The following is a 17606-nucleotide window of genomic DNA, read 5'->3' as shown; positions in this document are numbered from 1 at the left end:
ACAAATATAAAATACTATAATATAGTCTAACCCATACCAGTGAAGAAGATACCAAAGCTGAACCCGACCCTAACGCTAACCTGACGTTTGCCTGTTAAACATAATGATGACTTTCACTGCCTGTATAAAGGTAATTTTTTGGGTGAGTTCGAGGCGAGCTCACCCAAAAGCTTTCCTTCATACAACTAGTGTGTTTGATACTCGAGTTACAGGACACTTCCTAATGTTTACACAACAAAGGACCGGCTAAATATCCACTTCGATATTATTACACAAGCATTTTTTGTACCCATGTCAAGTCCGCCTAACGGCTGGCTCCACCGCCAGTCAGGCTCGACGCACTCAGATGGAGTAATATCAGTAAAGGTAGACTATAGCTAGATAGTATAGTAATAGTTTACTCACACGCAAAGGATTCCAACGGCACACACTGAACAGTTTGAAATTGAATGTAGCTTGGAATGTAAAGACCAAGGCCGTAGAGACATCCGGAATTTCCCCGGCAGCGAGTAGCTATCATGAAGTTACTGCTATCATGAAGACGACCCGCACCGCTGTACTTTTATAGTCTAGAATATTACTCCCTACTGTTCTTCTTTGTGGGTACCTAGTGAGTAAGTCTGGAGGTAAGTCTATCTTCGCGTCTATCACTGTTCTGCTAACGAAGTCCATGTATGATCACGCGACCGCATGCACGTGAATTATTTAAATTTTGAATCTTGACTTCACTCGAGCGCCATGCATGGACAGAGGCAACGGAGAGCCAACCGAATAGATGCTAGATTTTGATGTTTCTGAGGATTGAAAGAGACGACCAATCAACGAAGCAAGGCCGACGTACGTACATTAAAAGTAATAGACTTCTAAATCCTAACATATTGGTGTGCAGAACACATTTATCTTTTACAGTGTTGGCCGTGTGTGACAGTGAGCACATTGTATGCATGAAACAGCTAGCTAGCTATAGCTAATGAGACAATGCGTGTATACGCGTATAGCCTTGTTCAGCAGCTTGCACTCATGTAATTATATCAAACTTTAGCATTACTGTAATTGTTCCAATTAATAATGCTTGCTATAGAATCACTTTACAGCAAGATATTCCAAACCATGATGTCAAGAGATCTCGATGTCATGATATAGTGGAAATAATAGGAAAGATTAGCAATTTTTTTCTTTTTTGATGAATTCAAATACATTAGCTGTTATCCTATTCAAGTTTTCTAAGAGTTGGTTCGACTTTCCTAAGGTATTCATGAATCTCTAGGTATGATTATATGCATGTTGTGAGCACAAAGATATGTGAGTATGTTATGTAACAAATTGGCAACTGAGAAAAATCTCTGCAAAGGTCTTGATGATACAGTATAATGTATTATGTAATGGGTAAATATCCTGACAAGATTAAACCAGAAGTTGCCTAAAACCCATTGTCAGACTATCCATGCACTTGCATAGTAGTATAGCTGAGCTGGCTGCTAGGAGATAGAGAGTGACCATAAATAAATGTACATAATATACCATTACCAATTCTTTGCTGTACCAGGAGCTCATAGGTGCAGCATGCTACAAAGGCGCTTATAAGCTCCTGGCTGTACTGACAGCCTGCAGTTAGATTGCCAGTACTATTATGGGACACTATGTCTGGACAAAATTGCATTATGGTCAGACACTCATACAATTATTTGTCTAATTATCATTTTGATTTTAATTCACACCATGAAAGCAGGGAGACATAGTTATACACACTTCATTTCTGCTGTGTTACGTTACTGCATGTACATTGTACCACTGCTTCAGGTTTCATTATCACCGCAACTGCACAGTATAATGTGGAGACAGCCCGGGAGTGTGCTAATATAGCAGTACCATTGCTATGAAGGTTATTTGATCAAAAGGTACAACAGTGTTATGGTAATTAGCCATATTTAGATATTTGTCTCATGTCTCACACTATATAGTTGCATCTTTTAAAAGTTCTTTGCTATAATGATGATCTGCTATAAACCACTTAGTTGAGAAAATTCATCAATGTTCAGCTGAAAGCTGTTGTCCTTATATACACCAATTCTCTAATCATGTATATTGATCAGGTAAACATGACATAATAAGTGACCGGGCCTGCGATAATAGGGCATGTGGGCACATGATTTTTGCCTACTTTTTTACAGTTTCATCACTCATAACGTTTTCTATCATTATGCTATGGAATTGCAATTTTCAGCTCTTAGTATGCAACTAATTGGCATTATGATGCAAGTTACAGAATGGAAATATACCTTTCCAGTACTGAGATATGACCTGTAGAGTGATGGAGTGTAGTTTGTGCCCACATGCCCTGTTTTCGCAGGCCTGGTCACATAATATGTTGACAAATGTTACTATTAATACATGCTTTACAGGGGGGTAGTGTCAGCAAACAAAGCACAGGTATGTTTGTATCCTGTAAAAATGTATATGTGACCGGGCCTGCGATAATAGGGCATGTGGGCACATGATTTTTGCCTACTTTTTCACACTTTCATCACTCATAACATTTTGTACCATTATGCTATGGCATTACAAATTTCAGCTCTTAATAAGCATTTAATTGGCATCATGATGCAAGTTACGGAATGCAAATATACTATTCCAGTACTGAGATATGACCTGTAGAGTGATGGGGTGTAGTTTGTGCCCACATGCCCTGTTTTCGCAGGCCCAGTAATTATAAGCATTAAAGGCTTCCAGCATATAGTGCTTATGAATATTGTCAGTTGAATGGTAAAATTTTGTTTGACTGTAATTATAAGGTAACAAAAGATTTTTGAAACAGTAATTTCTTTGCTGTGCCACACCTTATATATAAAGGTTCATAAACTCCACATACAAGTTAATCAGAGATAACAATGGCTGCATTAATCTGATTTGGTTGCTCAGCTCTGAGTTCATCTGGCCAACAGTCACGATGCATTGCATTTGTATAACTTGTGAATGGAACCACAACAGATTGATTTTTCAACCGTTCTAAATACAGTGAAACCTCGTGCTCAATGGTGCTAAAATCTTGTGTTGGATTAGTGAGGAGTTGGATTATTGTGTTAGTGTAATACATAGTCTTATTGATACCGCAAACAGTATCAGAGTAGTCTGGATGTCAGAATAGAGGAATTTAACTGTAGTCTAGAAAATTGCTTTCATTTCATTCGAATAGCTACTTTTCTAAACAGCTTTTCTCTTTGGTTTTGTCTAACTCAACTTGCTACTCACTAAAATCCTTGTAAACAACCACAAAGATGGTTAATTTGAGTAAAAAGATGCTTTTCTAATAGAATTTTTGCAGTTCATAATAATTATTATGCTTCACCTTTCAGTAATGGTGTTTTGTGTCCAGTTTTCTCACAGAATGTAGGGGAAATTCTTATTCTATTATTCATTGATAATAATATCCTATAGTGTATTCACGGCCAATATTTTGTTTGACTTATAAGGTAACACTTGTAAGTCAAACAACTCTTAAGTGTTAACTGGTGTTAATAAAGCCATTAGCTAGTAAAATATGCAATTGATAAGTTTCGCTTATCATGTGGTAATATTGTACTGTATTTTTAGGGATCATGGAGGGTTACACTTTTACAAACAAATATACAGCCTCAAAATTATACCTTCACAACCACTTGGCAGTATAGGATAAGTATCACTAAGCCCAAAGGTGCCTTCAGTTGACATGCCTCCAATAGGTTACTATGAAATTGTTTTTGTATTTATGATGAGTGGAATTTTCTGCTAGCTGACTATCTGCCTGATGCCTTCAAACAAGTGTAGCTCAATAACGGATGGTCAAGGTTATGGGCTTGAATTTTTTCACTGTTAGATGTTGTTTCAGCCTGACAGATATCTTTTAGCATACTGCAGTGCATACATTGCATGCTTACCTCTGTCCCCCATTTCTCTTCATTGACAGGGCAAGATGTTGATTTGTGGTAGCATGTACGGCTTCCCTATGTTTGTTATTAAATACAGTGAATGGATTAATTGCAGAAGGGCTTCTAGTACTGTTCTTTGGTTGTAATGCTGTGTAGTGAACTGAAAACAAGGCATAAATATAATGGCCACTTTACTTTTTCAGTAATTAATATAGTAAGTTCACGTTGAGCTGAATCCTCAAAAACATTTAATAACTCATGGATGCAATTACACATGATCTTGAAATTTGGCTCATTTGTAGTACTGCTTGATCCGCTAAAAATATTTCAAAATCTTTTTGTTCATTGACAAATGTTTGACATAAAATTTACGGCCAATCAAAATTTTCACAATACATTTCCTATGGGGAAGCCATATAAGTACAGTGTCCATTACAGCCCTTTCCCGAACTTGTAATGGAGCCAAACCGCACGTGTCTGTTGTTGACACCTTTGCTGTTACCAATAATCATCTGGTTAGCTGAAATGTTAACTCGGTTGAGAAAAAATCCACTTTTAATTTTTAGCTGTTTTTCAGGATTCAGCTCAACGTGAACATACTATAGTTGAGGCAAGTGTTCAAAACATAATAAGTCTGGTGCCATAACTGCCACTCTTTCTTTCCATGTGATATGTGAGGGTTCACCAGTCATAACATAACAAACAAGTGTAAAGAAAGCTTTCAAGATACTCAAACAGAACAGTCACGTTAAGGTAAAATTGTAGAAATAGTCAATTAATGCTGAGCAATATAGGTAATTGTTGAACAAAATTAATAAAAATTAACACGACATACAATGTGTACAGTAGATGTTTGTTTAGCTTTACCAACACATCTTCATTTATAAACTCAAAAACTGCTTCAAATAGACACAGACAGAATCCATCTAAGGTATTTAGTGACAGAATACATCTGTGCTTGCAAGATATTTAGTGACCGCAGGGGTGGATACAGGGGAGGTCAAATGGGGCTCTTGACCCTCCCTCCAAAAATTTTTAGTATAATAAGATCAGGATACTCTAATAAAGCAGTCACAGTAGTAGAACGGTGTGTAGTGAGCTATTTAAGAATTTTTATGTACTTTATCAGCTATAAATGTGTAGTTGGTGAGGTGGGCAGCTATTGTCAGCTGGCTGTGACCTTTTTTGGGGGGTCTCACCTTACCAAACCAGAGACAATGTAGTGCCTCAGTTCATTTTTGACCCCCCCTTTGTATAAGTCTGGATCCGCCCCTGACTGACTGAGCCTCATCTTTTATTACCTTTTCTGTAGGTTGATAACTTAAAACAAAAAGACTATTTGTGACTGGGCCTGTGAAAACAGGGCATGTGGGCACAAACTACACACCATCACACTAAAAGTCATATCTCAGTACTGGAACAGAATATTTGCATTCTGTAACTTGCATCATGATGCTAATTAAATGCTTTCTGAGTGTTAAAAAAGTTATTACCATAGTGCATTGGCATAAAACATTATGAGTCAAAGACGTTTGAAAAAGTAGGCAAAATTCATGTGCCCACATGCCCTGTTTTCGCAGGCCCAGTCACATTTACTGCTTGCAACTAATATGGGAATCATTTACGACATTTTGTTTTGTGCATAAACTGTACAGTTAATCATAAAGTTTCATTCTGCTACTACACAAGCAAGCACATGCACTTTTAAGAAACAAGTCTGTTTACGATCCAAGCAAAAACAATAGCATATCCTTGTCCATGTCTTCATCTTCGCACATTCTATGGTATATAAGAAGGAAGTGACTTGCTTAGTGAATATACTCTAATAGAGTACACACCTAAAATACTCTAATTGAACAGTTTATTTTTGAGGATTCACAAATCTGGAGTTCCAGCACTTCTACTATTCTAAATCCACCTTAATACTTTTCTGCACGGTACCTAGATCTTACTTCAACTTCATCCTGAAAAATAGACACATGATAAAATAATTTGATAAATCACACAAGTACTTATATAATATCAAGTCTCATGTGTAGCTAAATATTAGATCAACTTTTGTTACTATTATATTGTATTGCAGGGATATGCATATGATGTACAGAAGCTGATAATAAAGATAAAGATAATTAACAGAGATAACAAAGATAACAGTAGAGCAAGTTAGACGAGACAGATAACAGATTTATTGAACAGACAGTAAAGTATTGAGTTGTATTTATTGAAAAAATATATACATATAATTCACAGTGAAATGACAGCTGTACTGTTGCCACATGGTAACTGCCTGTAAGCAGGGTGGTAGAAGGGCAGATTTATGCACCCAACATGCAGGGTTGTTTGAGGGCATTCTCTCAACCTGGCAGCAACCCTTAAACTAGACAAACTGTGTTGCAAATCCAGGGTTATTTCACGGCTGCAGCAACCGTGCAACTGCCTGTCCTCAACCCGGTAGTGACAGGGCAGCAGCAGGGTTGCAGCACCCTGGTAATTTCCGTATGGGTAGTCTGTTGAGAGTCAAAATACACAGTGAATTAATTGACACTTTGGTCCTACCCAACAAGTCTAGTTGCATATAATTTTTTTTCTCTCCTGCAATTCACCGTGTACGTACACCAATTTAAATGTAGCACCAAATCTTTTTACACAGAAATCGTTCTATTTCCTTTCACACTGATGGTAACTAATCATTGACCCTAAACATTCTAACAGAAAATTTTCCTAACAGTAAATTGTACACTTGAAATTACACACAATACACACTGGTTGGTGTTTGGGTATGAATGACAGGTATGTACCAAATTAACAGGAGCTTTAAGTCCTCCATCATGTAAGTTGTAGCAAGAGTAAACTCTTTTATTATTTAGTCTTGGTTGTAGATTGTTTCTTTTTACTCTGTGTATGTGTGTGTGTGGTCAACTCACTACTACTCTTGTACATAAAGTATAGTGTACAAGTAGCAGGAAAATTAGGAATTTAAGTTTGATTAGGGACCATAGTCATAAAAAGTAGGGAAACAAGGAAGTTCACTTACACCTGCAGATATACTAGTGGACATTGTTAATCCCTACTTCAGCCTATACCCATGACTGAATTAGGGATTAAATGTCCACTAGTATATCAGCAGGTGTAGGCGACCTCCCTTGTTTTATGTAGGTCTATTAGTATAACTTCAGGTAGTCCACGTATTTACTCGTTTCACTACTTTTTTATTTCTATAATTCCTAACCAAATTTCTAATTTTACTTTACACTTGTTTCTTTCCTTTTTTGTAACATAATCAAATTATGACTGGTGAACAGTACTTATCACTTTTCAGTAATTGACAGTCAGGGCACATGTTCAGATGAAAGTCTTCTTTCTTTTGATGCAGTATACATGGGTTGTAACTTTTATGCTCCATTTTAGTTATGTTCAACCAGTTAAACGACATTGCATGCAAAGAAGTGTCTCTGCAATAATACAAAAATTACAGAGAAATCCTGGTACAAACGTAAAAAAAGCCATCGCATGCTACAACGAATTCACACCTTCGTTGTCAATGAAGAGAAATGGGACACAAATGAAGTCAGTGTTCTGACCACTGAGCTACAAGGGCTTTGTTATCTCATAATGAAATATCTTTGAAGTGATATCTCTAGTGTTTGTATCTCCTAATATGTTCCTACAACTAACCACATGTTACCACAGGAAGTTGGTTTTGTAGTACAGAACAGCCTATAATACATGACCAAGAGTTAATAATGGGAGAGGAGAGTATCTAACGCAATACAGAGCCGTTACAAATGATTCGGCGTGATTCAAAGGGCTTCTCTCCGTAAACCTTTGTAAATTATCGAATACCATACAGGTGAAAAATTACTGTGATCGTCACGTCTGCTTCATGCGCCAGTGCAGCCGCATTGTTGAATATCGTTTGCAGTAGTGTGGAGAAGAAGATAAGTGCTCAAGCAAGAATTCTCACATGGCGGAATCCGTTACGCCCAATCGTGCGTATGCTTTTCCAGCAACTTCGAGGTTTTTCATGCATAGAGGAGAGAAAGACGACAGATACGAGGACTTGGACAAGGAGGGAGATAGAGGTAAGGAAGACGATAGAGGCGAGGACTTGGGCAAGGGGGAAGATAGAGGCGAGGAAGACGATAGAGACGAGGACTTGGGCAAGGAAGAAGATAGAGACGAGGAAGACCATAGAGGTGAAGAAAACGATAGAGGCGAGGAAAGTGGCCAAATGGAAACGGAACTATCGACAGAAACAATTTTTAAAGAGATGTCTCAGTGTGCTACAATTGGATCGACTCTGCCTTCAGCTGGATAAGGAATTCGAAGATTTAGCATTTGTAACAGGCTTTTCCAGTAAAGATAGACAGCCAATTTTAACTATTACACAGCGAGAGATGCACCACCATCCTCCTTTTGGGCATACATCCAGGATTCATTTGATAATCAAGGACCAGGAGTATGTGGTGAATGTTCTAGATGTTGTTATTCAGTCTGGATTAGTAAGCACTGATGAAGAAGTCCATGAACTGTGTAATATGTTTTCAGACCAGTCATCTTACAAATTTTGCCCCGGCATTGAGTGGGACCTGTATGAAGAATATTATCACAAAGTAATTCGCTACCACCTACGATGTGTGCGATATTCTATAGCTCCCTACCAACATGTAGATTCCGTAAACTGTGCACGTTGGTATAAGCTTCCATCAAATGCACCCTTAGCAGATAAATTTGCTAAAGAAGTGATGTGTCCTTCTTGTAAATGCATGAAGAATCATCTTAATTCTAGGCGAAAGCTCACAGTGTCAGAAAGCCCATCCAAGAAAATAAAACGACAGCTTCCATCTTCAAAAGCCAAACTGTCTTTTATGTCTCCAGCTAGCCAGTCTAAATGAAAGCAAAACGCCCTCACAGAGAGAAACAATGATAAAAGAAAGCTTACCAAATATGAAAGGACCGGAATAACACTGGCAGATGAGCAACACGAAGAGATGTGTGCAATTTTAAATAAAGTTGAAGAAGTAGATAAGGCTGAATTGGAGAAGGTTTTTGCTGAAGGAGATAATCATGGGGTAGGCACACAAATAAGAGAGGTGTGGACAACAGATAAACGACAACAACTAGCTCAGTTTAAAGTAGATCAAGATAGAAATGGTGAGTATCTAGAGGCAAAACATGACACTTATATCAGTGATCTATATTGTGTTTTAGTAACTGGAAAACGGAGTAACCAGTGGAGCATGATCACAATTAGGATTGGTATGTTTGATATTGCAGTAATAAGATAAATTCTAATTTGTGTGTTTTATTTAGCGTTGGCTATTTTTACCCGAAGTCCTGCTGCATACGAAGCTCTGAAAAGTTTCAAAATTCTTCAACTTCCGTCGCGGTCTACACTGCAATCGTACACTGGAACGTTTTTACATGAACCTGGTGTAAGTAACCAGTGTATTGCAGATCAGGTGACTCGGTATGTAATGTTTAAAGCAGAATGTGAGAAACAAGGTAGTTCAACTTTTCTGTTTTGTCATACCAGTTTGACTATTAATATACTTACTAGGGAAACGCAAGCCGCAGAGTGACGGTGTAATGATATTTGATGAGGTGAAGGTGGCATGCCAGCTAATATGGAATTCCAGGAGTCATAAACTTTCTGGGTTGGCTATGACTAACAACGACATGTCGTCCCTTAATGACATCTACAGAGTTTTGAAGGAACCGGATTCACCAGGCCAGACTTCCTACATACTTCAGTTCTTATGGCGAGATCTCACCAGCAGCTATGACATTGTAGGGCCCTACTTTACATCGAAGGAATCGGTGGATGCACAGTTTATATTGTCGTGTGTGTTAGAAACAGTACATCTTTTCCAGACTTGTGGGTTGAGAACCAGCTTGATTGTCTGCGATGGTAGTCCTGCCAACCTTACTACCATTAAGTTAAGTCATGGACATTCTGGTGCTTATTCAGTGATATCTGATACTGCCAGTAATGATGTATATGAAGTCAAACCGTGGATGGTTAATCCTTTCAATCCTCCGTGGCTTATCTATTGGATGATATGCCCTACTCACCAGGTAATTTGTATTAAAAATTGTAACTGGATTTGTGAAAAGGTACTTTTCCACACATTTTACATGCAAGTAAACAACCTGTACTCACAGTCAACCCTTCAATCTGGTTAAGGTGTTTTTTGTATCAACATGTAGCCAAACATGCTGGACATGAAAAATTTCAGACAGCTGAATGCAAATTACAAAATTGGTCAAATTTTGTGTGTGAAACTGGTTCCGTTTTGCAAACCCAGTCATAATTAATGAATCGTATAATATTCATTTGTTTTTCGTTTTATTTGTATAGCTCAAAAATATGATTAATGCGCTCTTTTCCTCCAAGAGTGGTGGAACAAAACTGTTCAAACGTGGCCAACATCATGGTGTTTTTGGATGGAATTCCATTATAGCTATGTACCAACGAGAAGTAAGCCGGGCTAAACAGAATCTGACCAGGATGGTGCCACGTTTGAAAGAGGTCCATGTTGTTAGGGATTCTTGGACTAAACTCAATGTTTCACCAGCCAAGATCATGCAGGTAAATTTCCTTGTACACTGTATTTAATTTTAAGTAGTATTACAGCAAGAGCAAGTCCTGGGAGAATTGTTTTGTTTCACCAATCAAGACCCACCGCCAGCTGATTCCGATACTACTAATGAAACTTGGGAGTATCTGCAAGCATGTCACAAGCTATTTGAAAATGGATTTCTATCACATGATAAAGTAGACAACATGGATTCTCCTGTGTTACAGAACATCGATGATGGGTATAAATATTTTACCTCATGGCTGTCTACACTACTTGAGGAAGGTAAACAATTGATATTATATATTATACTTACATACGGTCATATTTATAACACTTTAGATTCGGACTATCCACATGTTTCATCGAATCAGAAGTCTTTTTTGTCATGGCAAAGTAAGTTAGTCAATTGTTTTACAAACAATCTATACTAATACTTTTATATAGCCTGGGACTTGCTACGCATCGATGTTTACAGCTTTAGAGCATTCTGTAAAGATTTTTTTGCAAAACATCCTGGTTATTTTGTGTCTCCATTGAGAATATCTGGCTCTGCAGTTGAGAGCCTTTTTAGCCAGTTTAAACGTAATGCTGGAGGAAAACTTGATTCTTGCAATTATGTGACAACAAGGTGTGCACATCTGGTCCAGCAGTGTGCATCAGGACACCACAGTGGAGTTGGCTACCAGGATGAAACATTGACCTACATGGAATTGCCCCTCCACAAGAAATCATATGGAAATTCATAAAATAATTTGTTGTTTAAAAATGTATCTGTCATTGTTTTCTTATAGTTGACAACTTTGTATGATGTGCTAATAGTGTTGTGCGTAAGTTAGTATCTGTAGTCGATGCTAATCCTTTTTTAGCAGCTAGGTCTTGTTTTGTAGCAGATACAAATTCCTGTATTCGTGTATTACACAATTTTCTGGACAGTTCTTCATAGATATTCATCATTGCCAGCTCACTGTCAGCATCTTGTACCATGGAGGGAACAAGTGCTTTTAGCACACTGATAAATTCCTCCCTGAGGCTTGTACATTCCTTAACTTTTTCATGTCCAGCCTATTAAACAAAATTATATGTAAGACGGAACCAAATATTTGCCAAAAACTGAAGTACATGCAACACAAACCTTAACTAAATGGTCTCCATGTTTACGAAATCCTTCCTCATTTACTACTTCCTTCAAAGTATCATCAAAATTATGTAGAAATGGTATCAAGCTATTGTCAGGAAAATACAAAAAACCCCTGTCACGATAACTCAAATACGCTGGAATAGTAGATTTATCTTTCATTTTCATGGCTTGCAACATAGAAATTTCTACAGACAACATATTTCTCTTGGTGCTATCACATTTTTTAATTGCCTTGTATCGATTCTTAAGCATACTACAGATTGTTGCCCCACCAAAACGATAGTACACATCGTCACCATCAGTAATGCTGGAACTGGTTTGGTCAATTTCCGTGGTACACTTTTCTATTAAAGAGTCTTGAAAACTTGAGACTTGGTCGAGAAGGAACCTGTAGAGCCTTGATGATACAGCCAACATTATAGGATTGCTGGTTGGCACAGGAGTATTACATGCTTTGCAAAACTCCAGCCAACTATTTCTGATGGTCACTATTTCAGAAAACCCAGCATCATTTTCTGAAATATTGATGGCTGCTAATATATATTGCTCCTCTAGAAGAAATGCACTGCACCTTGCATACCAATCCAACTGGAATTGCATAAACGAGTTCTTCATGGGTTTATACTTTTCGTAGAGAACAGCGAAGGTGTCGCGATGGTGTGTCACGATTTGCAACATTGGCTCATGGTTTTCAAAAAGTCTCCTAGTAAATTCTTCTAGTCCACTACCTTTAAACTGCTCTTCGATATCACTCCGCATTTCTTCAACTAGACTAAGTGGAGCTACTGCTTTCATAATCTTAACCAGTTCAGTGCGATTCTTCTTCGGCAGCACCTTATCTACTCGTCGCTTCTTTTTGCTTGCATTGTCCGGCGCTGTCTTGCCATCACCACCATTTGTTCCTTTTCGCTTGCTGCCGCTCTTTGTTGAACGCTCTTTTGCACACGCTTTACTTGCACTCGACGCCATAGTATAGAGTTGATACTCACGCATGAACACATTCGATACCAAGTATTTTTATTTGCTAATGCGTGCGCCCTTCGTAAATACTTTCGCATGTTAACACATCTGATGGAAGCCCTTTGAATTACGCCGAATCATTTGTAACGGTTCTGTATTGCGTTAGACACTCTCCTCTCCCATTATTAACTCTTGACATGACCTTATATAGTAAGAATACTGGATGATGATAAAATAATTATTTCCTACTATACCCATAAATTTTATGAGGTTTCACTTATATCATTTTGTGTTTACTAACTGTACTAGCTGTATACATGTACATGTATGGCTGGCACTGTTGTCACTGATCAGTCAAAAATGTGGGATAAAGAAAAATTTGTCATCAAGACTGTAAAACAGCGAAATTTTGTACTCATGGTGGGGAATTTGGCTAGAGCATAAACATATTCCATTACACTTCAGCACAATAAACATCCTGAATTGTGAGGAACTTTGTATCATCAGGTTATCACCACCAAGATATTGCTTTAAACAATTGATTAGTGTTCTGAATGACAGGGTAGCTGTCAAGCTATAACAAGTTCAGATGTAGTGGCTATCTCTTTTAGAATGTACACAACCTTTGGCATCAGTAATTTCATTTTGCTTCCAGTTGCATTGTGTTTTAAATTCACTGTAATAAATTTTCAACTTTTGAAAATATATGTTGTCAAAAATTTTAATGACAAATATTTTCAACATGGAAATTTTCCTGATATATACAACACTCAGTAACTTGTGAGAATAATAAAAGAAAATTTTGGACTTTTCAGACACTACTTCACTTAAATTTCTATACAGGCTAACTGGGACCTAATGTTTATCTGTAATACAGCAGTGTCCTACGTACAGTATGTTCAATGAAATTGAAAGTTTGTAAAGTGGAATGGGAAGATCAAATTTATTCAATATTAACAATTGTTTATTTAAACAGCTTGTTAGTAATCTTATTAATGAAACGACATCTGTATGGTGTTTGTTTGTACAAACATACGCCACATGAGTGCCTTTAATAATATGCACGTGTTTGCGTTTAACAACTTGTACAGCTTTTATTTCATAAGGTAAACTTGTTATTTGGAAATTGTATTGTCTTCTTTATCAAGTGTAACACCTCAGGTTACATCAGTGTACACATCAGTGTAATCATACACTATGGTAATGCTGTATATTAGGGCTTGGACTTTCTTGCAAAAAATCTAGAAACCAGCTTCACAATATCTCCATGGCATCTTGGCAGTTTTGGTTAGTCAACAGAGCGGACAAAAATGCTTTGATAAAATTGCTACAGAATTTTGAAAAATGTATATTTTACAGAAGTGTCTACTGACTAACTAACTGCTTGCTTGCCTTCACACAAGCATAACTCATAACGACCAAGGGCTACAGGTTGTTTTCACTGTTGTACGCCACTTTAGACCGACAGGTGCCTTTTAGCATACTGCTATATGGAAAATGTACGTATCACCTCCTTTATGTTCCATTTCTTCTCACTGACAATGCTAGGTGTGTCGATTCGCACTACAACTTGACCGGCCACATAACGAAGCATATGTAGTAACACCTACATAGAGCTCTGTACAATGTGCTTTGCACACTCTGAATGTTGGTAGCATGTGATGGCTTCCCTATGTTTGTAATGGAAATTGTTTGTAGTGACTGGATTGATTGCTGAGGCACTTCTTGTACTGTTCTTCATTTGTAACATTGTGTAACAGGCTGAACATAGCTGAAAATGAAGTGTAATGACTACTACACTTTTTAGTAATTGATAGTTTGGGACACACGTTCAGACACAAACATTAAGTGCCATTCTTTCTTTTAATGCAGTAAGTGTGGGTTCACCAGTCATAATTATATTACAAAAAAAGTAAATAAACAAGTGCAAGGAAAAATTAGGAATTTAAATAGAAAATTTTATGTTATAGTTAGAATGAACCGACAAGGTTTCTACACAATTTAGTGATCCGATGACGATGTGGGTGAGCGCTACCCACATATTAATTACCAAGGCCACAGGCAGAGACAATTAATTGTGGGTAGCTGAGCCCACATCGTCAGAGGGGTGCTAAATAGCATAGAAACTGATGTTGGCTTGTTCTAAGTAGTTTAGAAAATTTCTCTGAGCGAAGCAAGCAAAGAAAGATCGAGAGAAAGTGGTGTTGTGGGTACTAGCATTGAGATTTACCGTTCCAGGTGTGAGCGTCTCACCATAGTAGCTATACTATGTCTGGATGAGCACCAATGATACTTGTCTAGTTCAGAAAGTAAGCTATAACAAGTGACAAAATGGCTGCTAGCATCGAGAGATACTCTTCAAGTTTATTAATTGTGTCAGCACCACACTACATTGCAGCATAGTGTAGCTGTGTAGCTCTACTGAAGTGATGTATTGGCTCGTTCTAAGTAAACCACAAGCTAGACCACAGGTTACTAACCCTGCCACAGATTTCTATTGGATTTAGTACCCTCATTAAGCCTCTAGACGTCAAAGGAAATTATGCGTAAATTTTAGTGGTTGTTTACTACAATCATCACATGAAAATCAGCAAAGCCAAAAACAAAATCACCTTACTGTTGCTTAATTAGAGCCCTTCAGACTTGGCTACCTACAAACAATTACCTCGGACTACTTATTTCTAATTGAACTTAAAATTCCTAGTACCTGTGTAGATAAACACTGCTGTTAGTAGAAGCTTGCTGTAGTACATTTCACTGCTGCAGGTATTGAAAAGGAAAGGCATGGCCTCCAGACATGTGATGTATAACAACTATTGCTCTTATCCTTATTTAAAATAAAACTGTAGCATAATACGTAGCTAGTGTTTACTCAAGGATGGTGTTTACACTTTATTTGAGGACGCTATATGGTCATCATTCTAAATCAGCAACTATTAGAGGTGTATATGTTTAAACAAATAAATACAGTAATCACTTTAATTTGTATGACAATTGGTCTACCTTAGGATCATCAGGAGGATCATATTGAATGATCCAGTCAACTTCAGGAATATCCAGTCCTCGAGCAGCCACATCAGTGCACAGGAGAATACCGGACTCTGCTTGACAGAAGTCAAAGAATGTTGCAGTTCGTTTTTGTTGTTTTTGTCTTCCCTGGTAACCAACACAAACATACAACAATTTTAAATGTACATAATGAAAATCCACATTGTGTATATACACTTAATGTCAAAAGTAGCTAGTACAATAGTCTCAACTTACATGAAAGTAGAACACACACAAAACACACACGCAGTACACACACACACACACACACACACACACACACACACACACACACACACACGCACACTACACACACACACACTATACACACACAGTCACAACAATGGTCTCATCAATGAGGTCATAAAGATACTGTATGTTTAAGAACTACTTGACATGACCATTATAAATACACATCTGGTCACTGTACAAGACTTACATGGATGCTTTGTACAGGAATGTCAATGTAGTTGAGCAGCTCGGAGTGGTGCTGGACTGATTTACAGGAGGAGAGAAAGACCATCACTTTCTTCTTCAAGTTCTTTTTGAGGAAAGTGAACAACAACAAAAACCTCTGATCAGCTGGACACACTATGTAGCCCTACATGTACAAGAATAATCATACAGTATAGCAGTACCGTATAGTAGGGATCATGAAGGTTTGTACTTTACCATGAAAACATATTGACCAGAAACCAGCCTCACAATATCTTCACCGTTCCTTAGTGATATTGGTTAGTTACTGTATAATCAAGCTCAAAATGCACCTTCAGTGTGGTCTGAAGTGCTTCAAATATAGGATGCTACAAAATATTTAGTGGAATTTCTTCTGATTGTCTGACTGACAAACCAATGCCTTCAAAATAAGCATACTGTAACACAATAAGGGCTAAGGCTATTATTGAATTTTCACTGTTACTGTAGATGTCTCTCAGCCTGATAGCGTATACCTGGAAATTTTTGCAATATGTAATTTTCACGGTTTTCAGTCAGTAAATAAGCTACCATGAAATTTTATCACGTGAAAATTTATGTAAGTCTCCTACACCTCATCTTACTAATAAACTAATAAATCAGTGTGGCTCCTGATGTGTGATAACGTTGTAGGCATATGTGAACTCCACATATGCTTACAAACCGTCTCATACATACCCGATTTTAAAGTGGGTGTGGCTCACGAACAAAGCTGGCCTACTGCATGCCTTGTACAAAGATTGCCGCTACTGTGCTACTTGGTTCAGACGTGCTTTAGCAATCTGTACAATGATTGAAGTAAATATATTAATGCAGACCTTTCGTAGCTGTGTGGTTCAAAACAAAAATTTCGAATCAAGCAACAGCAATCCGCGAAATTTAAAATGCAAAAATTCTGGGATAAGAGGCATCCGTGAAATTTAAAATGTGAAACTCCTGACTAAGGACAAACCGTGAAATATGCATACCGTGAAAATTTTCGGGTATACAGTAGGTGCCTTTTGACAATATGTGCAATGCACACATCAATGAGCATGGATTTAACTCTATCCTCCACTGTGTCCCATTTCTTTTCACTGACAGTACAATGTGTCATAGCACATTAACAGCTTAATGTTTTTACTTTAATGCACATACAACAAACCGGATATTGTCTGTAATTTTTACACCAGGCCTTACACCCCGTTCACACTATCCTGGGTTAGCCAGAGCGTTTTCAACTCGGGTTATTGAACTTGGGTTTGCCCTTGTTCACACTACTGCATCTGATGCAAGCTCGATAGTGCTAGTGCCAAATAATAATTAGCTAAAACAAATGCACAAGCTTTCGATTATTTAGGTGCTTAATAAAAGGCACTAGAATTGTAGCAAGGAAGTGCAGAACCAGCTAAAATAAGTCGTACAATGTTATAGCCGCCATGTTCAAGCTAGTGAGTGCTCCTTTCGCCAGGAATGTTAACGCGTCATTTGAGCGTAACTGTCACAAAGTCTACCAGA

General features: G+C 37.7%; 2 protein-coding genes, 1 long non-coding RNA gene and 1 pseudogene across 4 annotated transcripts; 2 read left to right on the top strand and 2 right to left on the bottom strand.

Annotated features, from left to right (window-relative positions):
• The first annotated feature begins 517 nt into the window (after nucleotides 1–517).
• Nucleotides 518–6246, top strand: LOC136258845 (uncharacterized). Of its 2 annotated transcripts, none has more exons than XR_010703022.1 (5): nucleotides 518–837; nucleotides 1801–1898; nucleotides 2016–2093; nucleotides 2403–2430; nucleotides 5989–6246. It is a non-coding gene; the product is annotated as an uncharacterized lncRNA (long non-coding RNA). The 2 variants fall into 2 exon arrangements; XR_010703021.1 differs by having other exon boundaries at nucleotides 1962–2093.
• Nucleotides 5502–17606, bottom strand: part of LOC136258829 (ATP-dependent RNA helicase DDX18-like) — a 24899-nt pseudogene continuing 12794 nt past the window's right edge.
• LOC136258824 (uncharacterized) lies at nucleotides 8435–11870 on the top strand. The gene is made up of 8 exons (XM_066052171.1): nucleotides 8435–9059; nucleotides 9117–9164; nucleotides 9219–9410; nucleotides 9466–9983; nucleotides 10267–10497; nucleotides 10543–10771; nucleotides 10829–10882; nucleotides 10934–11870. Exons 1-8 carry the CDS (start codon nucleotides 8897–8899, stop codon nucleotides 11233–11235), a joined length of 1737 nt encoding a protein of 578 aa, XP_065908243.1. The 5' UTR covers nucleotides 8435–8896; the 3' UTR covers nucleotides 11236–11870.
• Nucleotides 11112–12596, bottom strand: LOC136258322 (uncharacterized). Its single transcript, XM_066051646.1, has 2 exons — nucleotides 11622–12596; nucleotides 11112–11551 (listed from the first exon to the last, which is right to left on the bottom strand). Exons 1-2 carry the CDS (start codon nucleotides 12594–12596, stop codon nucleotides 11264–11266), a joined length of 1263 nt encoding a protein of 420 aa, XP_065907718.1. The 3' UTR covers nucleotides 11112–11263.

The sequence above is a fragment of the Dysidea avara genome, chromosome 6 (assembly GCF_963678975.1).
Source record: "Dysidea avara chromosome 6, odDysAvar1.4, whole genome shotgun sequence".
In the NCBI taxonomy this organism is placed as follows: domain Eukaryota; kingdom Metazoa; phylum Porifera; class Demospongiae; order Dictyoceratida; family Dysideidae; genus Dysidea; species Dysidea avara.
Note: the sequence above shows the minus strand (reverse complement) of the source record. Positions and strands in the feature narration are given on the sequence as shown.